At 46.6% G+C, this 10141-nt stretch overlaps 1 protein-coding gene across 1 annotated transcript; it reads right to left on the reverse strand.

Moving 5' to 3' along the window:
- Positions 1-2833: 2833 nt before the first annotated feature.
- GPRC5A (G protein-coupled receptor class C group 5 member A) lies at positions 2834-7475 on the reverse strand. Its single transcript, XM_049783326.1, has 3 exons — positions 6548-7475; positions 3358-3416; positions 2834-2920 (listed from the first exon to the last, which is right to left on the reverse strand). Exons 1-3 carry the CDS (start codon positions 7473-7475, stop codon positions 2834-2836), a joined length of 1074 nt encoding a protein of 357 aa, XP_049639283.1.
- Between the last annotated feature and the right edge of the window lie 2666 nt (positions 7476-10141).

Below are 10141 nucleotides of genomic sequence, written 5' to 3' on the forward strand. Positions count from 1 at the left end.
GGCCAAGCATCCTGTGTGAGGGGTCTTCGTCAAACCAGTTACGAGCAGAAGACCTAAACCTGACAGGTTCACAGCCACAAAGGAGCGTCGAACGCTGTTCCAACTCCAGTCCCATTGGTCAAGTGAGAGTGAGCCACTGGAGTGTTTTCTGATCCCCATTTCATCCCGCAAAGAAGTGATAGTTAGCGGACTGAGACAGCCAGTCTCAGGAAGGATCTGGGTCTTGTTTCTTTTTTTTTTTGGGGGGGGGGGGCCACACCCGTTTGATGCTCAGGGGTTACTCCTGGCTAAGCACTCAGAAATTGCCCCTGGCTTGGGGGGGACCATATGGAACGCGGGGGCAGGGGTCAAACCACAGTTCTTCCTTGGCTAGCACTTGCAAGGCAGACACCTTACCTCTAGCACCACCTCGCCTGCCCCCTGGGTCTTGTTTCTATTTGGACCCAGATGAACTGCAAATTGGATGGGTCGAAGGTAGTAGATTAGGATGGATTAAGAAAGAGCTGAGCTTGATGCTTAAATACTTTTAGGATCTTGTTCTAAATAAATACTTTTGAACCTAAAAATAAATAAAAAGAGAGGTCTGAGGGAAAGGAATTCAGGGAGCTCATTGCCTAATGTTTGAATTCTGGAGACCTCCAAAGTCCAGAAATTTGTACCATTTCCATTAACGCTCCTGTCTTTGTAGAGGTTGACTAGAGGACTACATGATGGGTTACAAGATACATACAACACAAAGGCAGACCATTCACTTTACTATGGAGACAGTCATTTCAGAACATTCTGTGGCTCTAGCTTTTCCCCCCAGCCCTTTTGGTTAATAAGAAAGAAAAGCACAGTCATCAGAAGAGAAGAAGTCATGAAAACTTCCTATACATTGATGTACATGGAATCTATTATGTTGAGTGAAGTAAGTCAGAGGGAAAGAGATAGACACAGAATAGTCTCACTCATCTATGGGTTTTAAGAAAAATTAAAGACATTATTGCAATAAAGCCAGAGACAATAGAGTTAAGAGCTGGAAGGGCCGGAAGGACCAGCTCACAATTTGAAACTCACCACGACGAGTGGTGAGGAAAATAACTACACTAACAACTAGCATGACAATCTAGATGAGTGAGAGAAGTAGAATGCCTGTCTCAAATACAGGCAGGGGTCAGGGAGAGGAGGCATTGGTGGTGGAAATGTTGCACTGGTGAAGGGGGGTATTCTGTTTATGACTGAAACCCAACTACAAACATGCTTGTAATCATGGTGCTTAAATAAAGATTTATTAAAAAATAAAATAGACTGATAGTCACTTAAAAAAAAAGAAAGAAAAGTGAAAAAGGAAAATGGGAAGATGTGCATAGCCTGTGGCAGTGATTCGACAGAAAACTATTACTTTTCCTCACAGCCAACCCCTCTTGGAAAAGACTAGAATAGTTTAGAAGGATCTAAATCATTCTTGATTATATCTCCCTTTTTGATACAAAATGAGGCTTATGTTAGTACAAAGTTATATAGGAAACAATATGTGGACTATAAACACTCCCAGTTGAGCTTCACGCCTTGCCTCGCCTCTCCCCAAAAATGCAGAAAGGACTCTTCCTTTTGATGAAAACCAGAGCTGCAGCTCTCTGAAGGGAATTCCCTTACTCAGCTACATGGTTTTAAAGTCTCATTCCATTGTGTATATGATACTTTTTTCTTTTGACAAAGACATTTCGTGCTGCCCTGCCCCACAGAGTTGCTTCTGGGATTAAGTCAGTAATTAATAATTGGTGGGTGCCATGACATTTCCAGAAACGTGTGAACCAAATCTGTCAAATATGGAATCTGGGTTTGTTCACTTCCACAATTAAATCGCAAGTTAACCGTGAAACTGGCCTTGAGGTCTCACCAGTCTTTCCTGTGCCACTCCTTGGCCATTGTGAGACTAAACCTCAGAGTCCATGACCCCTCCACACTCCTCCCCTCACCCTCAAAAAAATGGAAGGAAACGCACTGGGTTTAGGGTCATAGGCAAGAGAGGCTCAGATCAATAGAAGGGACCTGGAACTTGGGTCCCAACAGAAATCCCCTGAGCAGTCCATTAGTGCCCCCGGCTGTCAAGTGCCCAGCACTCGTTGCCATCACATATATCTTTATTGCATCTCCTTGAGGAGAATAACTTATTGTACAAGGATACCCTCGCATTAGTAGTATACAATGGCCATTACAAAAGGCAAGAGGTGAGCACAGTGTCCATTTCTACACAAGACCAAGGAAAAAGGGATGGGGATCAGTGTCAGGTTCAGGTGACAGTGAGAGCAGCAACCAAGCCCCTTGACTGAAAGGAAGAGGTTTATCCAGGCCAGTGAGATGCAAGAGAAATCCCTGCACCTGGAGAAGGAGTTGCAGGGGGAGATGAGGGAGGTGTGACAGCAGGGGTGAACAGTACCGGAGGGGATGACTCAGGAACCAGTGGGTGCTAGGGGGCCCAGACAGGCCCTGCAAGGGGCACAAAGATAAGAAAATTCAAAGTGCTCTTAGTTTCCCAGTCCCCAGGCAGAAAGGGAGGTGCCAGAGAGAGAACTGGTTTCCAGTGTTGGTTTGGGCAGGTGAAGCTGAGAGCTGGGCTGGGTTGTTTCTCTGCAGATTCTCGGCACAGAAAACTCTCCAAAGCAGTCCTGGAGGCTGGAGTCTTCTTCAAGGAAGAAGAGGACGTGTGCCCTGAGAAGCCCTGAAAAGAAATCCCCTAAAGTGTCTGGTTCAGTTCCAGACCCTCGATGGGGTGTTTGTGGAAGACTTCAGGAAGACTCTTGGCTGACTCGCCATGTGGGCCACCTCCACTCTTGGCTCTGTAGCCAACTTAGCTGCCGTCCTTCCTGCCCTCATAGTTGTTGTATGGGCTGGTTTGCATCTGTGCACGAGGGATGGAGTAGTCCTTCTGGGAGTTCTGGGGCTGGAAAGAGGAGAGGGTCAGACAACTCCCACCAGGGGGTCAGATACCCGCCCCTGTCCCATCAGAGTCCGTTGCCCCCACCCACCCAGCCCTGACTCGGGCCAAAGCCAGGACAAGTGCACGGTGGAGATAGCACAGTTTGTCTGTCACACAGACACAGATACACTCAGAGCTACACTTACAGTCACATAGACACAGTCACACTTACAGTCACACTTATAGCTCCAGAGCCACAATCACATTGACATATTTACAGTAATTCACACATCACACAGATATTCTCACAGACATATAGTCACATAGCCACACACACACACACACACACAGCCACAATTGCAGCCACAATCACAGCCACGCTCCCAGCAGAGTGATGGAGACTGGCAGGACTGGGCGAGGGGCTGCTGGGATGGAAGACAATGAGCCCCACTGACCTGGAGCTGAAAGTGGGTGGAGTATGGGGCATAGAGCGTGTCCCCCATCTCTTCCAGACCTGTAGAGACAAAAGGGTGAAAGAGTGAAGGCGGCTTCTTCAGCCGCACCAGGCCTTGCATGCCGAGTCATTCTCAGAGCCTGGCGTCATCATCCACTTGATCCACTTGAGCCGCTTCACCCCGCAGGATGGCGAAAGCACCCCACTGCCTGAAGCAGTGGATCAGCAAATGGCTGCCAAGGAGAACCCACCGATCTGGTCACCTTCACCCAGGCACTGAACTGCCTGCCTGCCTGCCTGCCTGCCTGGATTCCTGGGAGATTTTCCTGGCACCTGGCCTCCAGACCCTCCCCCGAGTTGTTTGGAGGCCTCAAAATAATAAAATTACTTGATAGTAACCATTTTACTTTATTATCTTAACATATTCATAATATAATCGGCATGGTGTTACCGCAACTTTTATATATTGATATAACTCATACTAATCAACTACTGTATAGTATGCCATTTAATAAGATGATTAGAAGTTAGGAAGACTCTCTCACATAAATTTTATGGCTTTATATTGCTTTGTGTACTGCTAAGAAAAGTTATAATGTACTACAATCTGGGTACTTGTGGACAAAGTAATTGTACATGGGTTCTGGTTTATTCTTCTTAATGTTCTTTGACAGTAAGTTCAAAATTTAGGCATCAGCAAGGGGATTTCTTCTGAGAACTCTGTTTATGGGTGATTGTCCTTCCACTGTAACTTTATCTTGTCCTCTTCACATCATTGTTCCCATAATTAAAAATTAAAAATTAAAAAAAAAAAGAAGTTAGGAAGACTCTCATCTTTATGGGCATAGGCTGGGCCAGAGGTGTTCCTTAAATGCGTCTTACTGGGATCCAACCATCTCCTCAATTTTCCCAAAAGAAGGCCTACTATGCCTCTGAATTTATTAGCAATTATTCCCTTGGTATTTGTGGGAAATGTGAGAGATTTAAACTGGGATTGGAGGAGAAATAAATGCCAGCATCAGAAGTAGAATGACAAATTTCTGTTCATTTCCTGCCTGATGTTGTGGTTCCTCTAAGGAGCAACCTCTGAGCATTGGAATAATGGCACACGTGTGTGTGTGTGTGTGTGTGTGTGTGTGTGTGTGTGTGTATGTGTGTGTGTGTGTGTGTGTGTGTGTATGTGTGTGTGTGTGTGTGCACTTGCTTTGTATGGATTTGTGGGTGTACCTATTTAAGACCCTAGACCCACCCACTTCTGGGAGGGGTCTTGGGAACTGGATAGTAGGTGTAACCTTACCTGCTAGACCCTCCCACACCTGGGAGGGGTCTGGGAAATGTTATATAAGGCTTGGACCAAGGGAATTCAGGGCCTTTTGGCTTTTTGCGCTTTTGGCTTTTTGCGCCCTTTTGGCTTTTTGCCTCTTTTGGCTCTTTGCCCGTTCTGCGCTGCTGGGCGCTCTGGCTTTTGGGTTTCTGTGTTCTGGTCTTTGACCAGCATGGAGCCCAAAGGGAAGATGGCTGAAAGGAGTTTAGATGCAGGGCCAAGAATAACTAGTGCTTAAAAGGTTATGAGATAGGCCACACACATGTGGTGGCTAGGGCATAAATAAAGATGATTCTTCCTAATGCCTGCATGTGAGTGAGTCTTGATTACGCCGATTACCTGGGCCTGGAATCCGCCAGCTGGATGGGGATGAAGCCACGTGGCTGGGGCCTAAGCACAAAGGCCTCCATCCACCGCCATCCAGCCCCATCGTTAATTATTTCATGCTACATGGATTGACCCTGGTTGATCCCCAGCACCACATATGGTCCCCTGAGCCCTGCCAGGAGTAAATCCTGAGCACCTGCAGGATCTGATCCAAAACAAAACGAAAGATATGTTCTCCTGAACTGCTGCCGCCACCTGTGAAGAACATGAGTGACCAGAGAGACCCACCCTGAGGCAGATCAAACAGCTGCCCAGATAAGTGAGGAATGAGGCCCTGATAAGGGCAAGTTGAAGGAGGAGCAAAGGAGTCTCCAGAGAGGGTAAGGAATCTCTGGGAAAGGTGAAGGAAAGGAAAGAAGGAGCCCGAGGCAGGCATGGTAGTGGCTCCTGACAGAAAACATAGAGAGATGAATACATGCATATGCATGAATGGGGGGGGGCATGAGGAGGCCCCACAGGAAGAAGGGGCACAGAAGGATTTGGGGAGAGCCAGCCAACTGTGGTCCAGAAAGCAAGTGGAAACTAAAATGAGAAAAAGAAGTCTAGGTGAGACGACAAAGAAATGATCCCCGTAACCAGAAAAGGAACCAATTTCATGAGAAATACCTGAAAGTTTTGCACCTCAGACTTTTGGGGCTTCATCTCCCTGTCCCTCTCCCTCTTCTAATTAGCCCTTCAGATAAATGGATACTCTGGAGCCCTCACAAATAGACCCTAAGGGCCTGTATCCCACTTGGTTCTGTGGAATGATGGATTATCAGGTGCATCACGGTTCAAGCAAGTGCAAACTCTGATTCGTTTAGGATTATTTTGGGATCAGATACCATCTGATATCATCTCTGCCAACATGCACAGTGACTCAGAAACCTCAGTAATTTGATGAGCTGGCTCCCTGGATGAGGGTGAAGAGGCACCTGTCCCCGTGTTTTGTTATTAGCTCCAGACCATGGCTTGGCTTGCTGCATGCAAGGAACGGCTTTCCTGAAAGGAATGTCTCAGTCTCTTTCACTAGGAACACTCCACGCCTGTTTCTAGATATGTCTCTCAGCATTCCTTTGCTATTGCGTTAGTAGAATTCAGAGAAGCCCATATAGGTCATGGCATAGAAAGTTCTAGACTGAGACTCCTGAGACTAACTAGCTTTTCACTTGTTTCAACATAAACAGATAACTTTTGTTTGGTTGGTTTTGGTTTGGGGGCCATACATATTACTACTCAGGGTTTCCTCCTGGCTCTGTACTCAGGGATCACTCCTGGCAGTGCTTTGGGACCCTAAATGGTGCCAGCGATTGAACAGGGGTCAGCCACATGCAAGGCAATGCTTAATATTTGTCCCATCTCTCCATGCCCCTCACTGGATACTTTAAGTGATCTGGGTTCTTGAGAATCTGCCTATTCTTTCTTGTTCCTTCCATTAGAATATCCTACAATTCTGCTCCCTCTTCGTACAAGAAACCCTCTACCCAACCATACTCTGTACCTTGAGTAATTTCCTCCTGTGAGTAGGCTCTGTTCTCCACACCATAGCTCTGTTTCATGTGCTGAGGCTTACAAAAGGCATCTTCAACTGGGTAATCCAGGGGGTTTTGTTGCTTTGTGAGCAGGCAGAACTCAGGGATGACATAAGCCAGCAGGAAGGCCCACCCGTTGGCCACCAAGGCAGAGCTGAGGATGGTGTCATTCCACTTGGGCTCAAAGTGTTGGAGCAAAAGGAGGGTGATCCAGGCCACCCAAATGATGATGGAGAGGAGTGTGGTGAGGTAGATGTGAGCCCCATGTCTCTTCCAGCCTGAGAAGTTGCCACGGAAGGTGAAGGAGGCTGTGAGGAAGGTCAGCACTATGAGAAGCATGACATAGATGAGCAACATGACAAAGTCCTCATTGCTCCGATCTCTAGTCAGCTCAGAGAAGATGTTCGTGTTGGTCCTGTTCATGGTGAGGACAATATACTCGACGGCAATGACATCCTGGACCAGGCTGAGGCCCAGGGCCAGGGCCAGCATGACCAGCAGGGAGAGTGGTTTCCTGCCACACACCAGCTTGGTCAAGTTGAAGGCATGAACCAGGAGACAGGAGAAGCAGAGGGCAAAGAGGACTCCAAAGAGGAAGAAGCGTGTGGGCCCGGTGAAGTGATCCAGGTGGATGATGAAGGCGAAGGTGAGGCCAAAGACTCCCAGTACCCCCAGGAGGAAGAGGAACTGAGTGGGAAGCAGCTTCCTCTTGTTGGAGTCCTGCACTTTGCAGACGAGGACGAGGAGGGACAGGATGAAGCCCACTGTGGTCACAGCCCCGAGTGCGGCCAGGGATTCTAGAACAATGCCCCAAATCTCACCTGTGTCACAAAGTCTAAAGTACCTGGGATTCAGGTTTGATTTGCAGCCTGGGGGCGTGGTGGTTGGTGTAGACATTCTGCTCCTGCAGGAAGCAAATGCGAGAGGGACAGACGAGTGAGCATCCTACAGGGCTCACACAGAGGATGCAAAGCATGTGGCAACCAGGGCTCTGTACCCGGAAACCACACCAACTGCAGCTTCTCGCTTTTCTCCACTTCCCCTAGCCAATTCCAAAGGCCAAGGAAGGAGAGGACCAGATTTCATCCCTCCCACCCCAATACTGAATGATCTAATCTGCATGTCCACTCCAAAGCCAGAGTCCCCAGGTTCTAGGGAGAAGGTTGGATCTCATTCCAGCATAAACAGGGCCCCAATACTCTGTTGGGGAATCTTTTGGGCAAGTGGTTGTTTAGGAAATAGAGAAGTAGAAACTAAAGAGAGCATCAGGCTTAAGTTTCATCCTAGGGCTGGCCTTATTTCAGGGTCGAGGGCACAGCTAACCTCTGAGAGTAAGGGAAAGATCTGGGCTGTGGGTGTGATGCCAGACTGACCCCCCACCATAGATAGCCAAGGTTTTCTCTTGTGACCAATCAATCGCTCCTCAGTCCTCTCCTCAAGGACTCCTTCACAGTTCTGAACTCTTCCAGAACCTTCTGCTCTCCTCAGTGTGAGGAAAGGCATGGAAAAGCCCTATCACAGAGCAGGACAATGAAACCACATGTGATATGTCCTAGGTACAGAATGGAGAGGCCAGAGAGTAAGGAAGAGGCTGACCTAGGGGCAGTGGGCTGAGTCCACCCTCTCTGCAGAGCAAACACTGAATTTTACCACTTCATTCCCCTCAGTACTGTGAACCAGCAGTATGGGATGGGTAATCAAGCCCAGAAAGAAAAGGACACCCTGCCCTTGCTCCAACCTTCCCATGAGCACCCCTTGGGCTTAGAAATGGGAAAATAATCAAGATCCTCCCACCCTAATCTCCCTAAGCTGGAGACAACAAGCCTCCTCTTCAGTGTAGGACTGGAATTCCCAGAGGCATGTAGAATTGTCTGCATCTGAGATGAGAAAACATCCTACAGAATGTTCCTTCCTTCCACGTACAATGGGTCAATACCAAGATGTGCAGGGCATCAGCATGATGCATCTATGCATGGCATCATGTCTTTAATGTTACAGGCTCCAGTGACTTGAGTGAAGTGGTACTGATCAGAGCTTGTTCTCCCTGATTGTTCTGTGTGTGGAGGTAAAATTAGGAGCAGAAATAAAAAACTGGAAGCAGGACCTGTGGGTGACCCATTCTGGGTGCTGGGCAAAGATGAAAGGTCATAAATCATAAATTTATGACCAGAAGAAAACAGAAGGGCCAACCCGATTAGGTTGATTGAATAGAAACAGTAGAGGGCCATCGAAACAATTTGCAAATGTCTATGGAACTAAAAACAGAATATATTCATCCCTGATTGGACTGCATGTGTTAGCAGCCATTGTGCAGGTTAGATGAGGAGATGGATGCCACAGAATTGGTGTATCCTGGAGCTAACCTATGTAAGCTCTCTATGAATTGTGTTTATGGATCAGACCATTTTGTTTTTAGCCAAGTCTACTTGAGTAATTAAAACTGGTTCCCCAAAAAAGGGACTTATTCCCTGCTGATGTGAATGTAGACTGGTCCAGCCTTTTGGGAAAACAATATGAATATTCTTCAAAACACTAGAAATTGAGCTTCCAAATGATCCAGCTATTACACTCCTGGAAATACAATATACTCTAGGAACCCAAAACACCATGCAAAAAAGCCCTCTGCATTCCTATGTTCATTGTAGCGCTATTTATAATAGTCAGAATCTGAAAACAACACAAGTGCCTAAGAACAAATGAGTGGCTAAAGAAACTGTGGCATATCTACACAATGGAACACTACACCGCTGTCAGGAAAAATGAAGTCATGAATTTGTTTATTCATGGATGGATATGAAAAGTATTATGCTAAGTGAAATGAGTCAAAGGGAAAGGGATAGACATAGAATAATGTCACTCATTTGTGGGATATAAGAAAAATAAAAGTTAGTATGGTAATAATATCCAGAGACAACAGAAATGAGGAGGACCAGTCCATGGTAGGAAGCTCACCACAAAGAGTCATAGTGCAATTAGGGTAGAGAAGAGTTCACCAGACCATGATAGTTAGAATTTATCACTCTGCTCTGAACAAGAACTGGGTGCTGAAAGGGGATAAAGTGATATGCATGGTGCTCTTCTTTAACAATAGTGCAAACCAGTGTCAAAAAAAAAATTAAGAGAAATAAAATGCCTGCCCAAGAGGCAGGTGGGGCGGGGAGTGGGAGGGAAACTGGGGACACTGATGGAGGGAAATGTACACTGGCAAAGTGGTGAAGGGTGGTGTACATTCTATGTACATCTATGACTGAAACTAAACTATGCACAATTTTTTAATCATGGTGCTTAAAGTAACAATTACAAAAAGAAACTGGCTTCCCAATATCTCAAGTATTGGTGCCCGTTTCTTGTTCAGTATTCAGTAACACATGAACAGGGTTCTCCAGGCCTCCCATTGCACTCTGCAAGCATTGATGGACTAAACTTCTACATGTGTCCATCACCACATGAGAGACGAAATCATAAAGGGCAATAGATGTATTTCTTATGGCAGTAGAAGAAAACAGATGTGCCCTGCCAGTACTGCCATGGACAAACTGACAAACTGCCTCCTGCTGTCTCTT

This window comes from Suncus etruscus, chromosome 11 (genome assembly GCF_024139225.1).
Source record: "Suncus etruscus isolate mSunEtr1 chromosome 11, mSunEtr1.pri.cur, whole genome shotgun sequence".
Classification (NCBI taxonomy): domain Eukaryota; kingdom Metazoa; phylum Chordata; class Mammalia; order Eulipotyphla; family Soricidae; genus Suncus; species Suncus etruscus.

What these genes read in the sequence shown, in the direction of transcription:
- GPRC5A (XM_049783326.1), bottom strand. Translation starts at nt 7,475, where the DNA reads ATGTCTACACCAACCACCACGCCCCCAGGCTGCAAATCAAACCTGAAT. An exon ending in ACAGGAGGAAATTACTCAAG is followed by an intron (nt 3,417 to 6,547) that starts GTACAGAGTATG and finishes TTGTCTCTACAG; the next exon opens with GTCTGGAAGAGATGGGGGAC. An exon ending in CCACCCACTTTCAGCTCCAG is followed by an intron (nt 2,921 to 3,357) that starts GTCAGTGGGGCT and finishes TTCCAGCCCCAG; the next exon opens with AACTCCCAGAAGGACTACTC.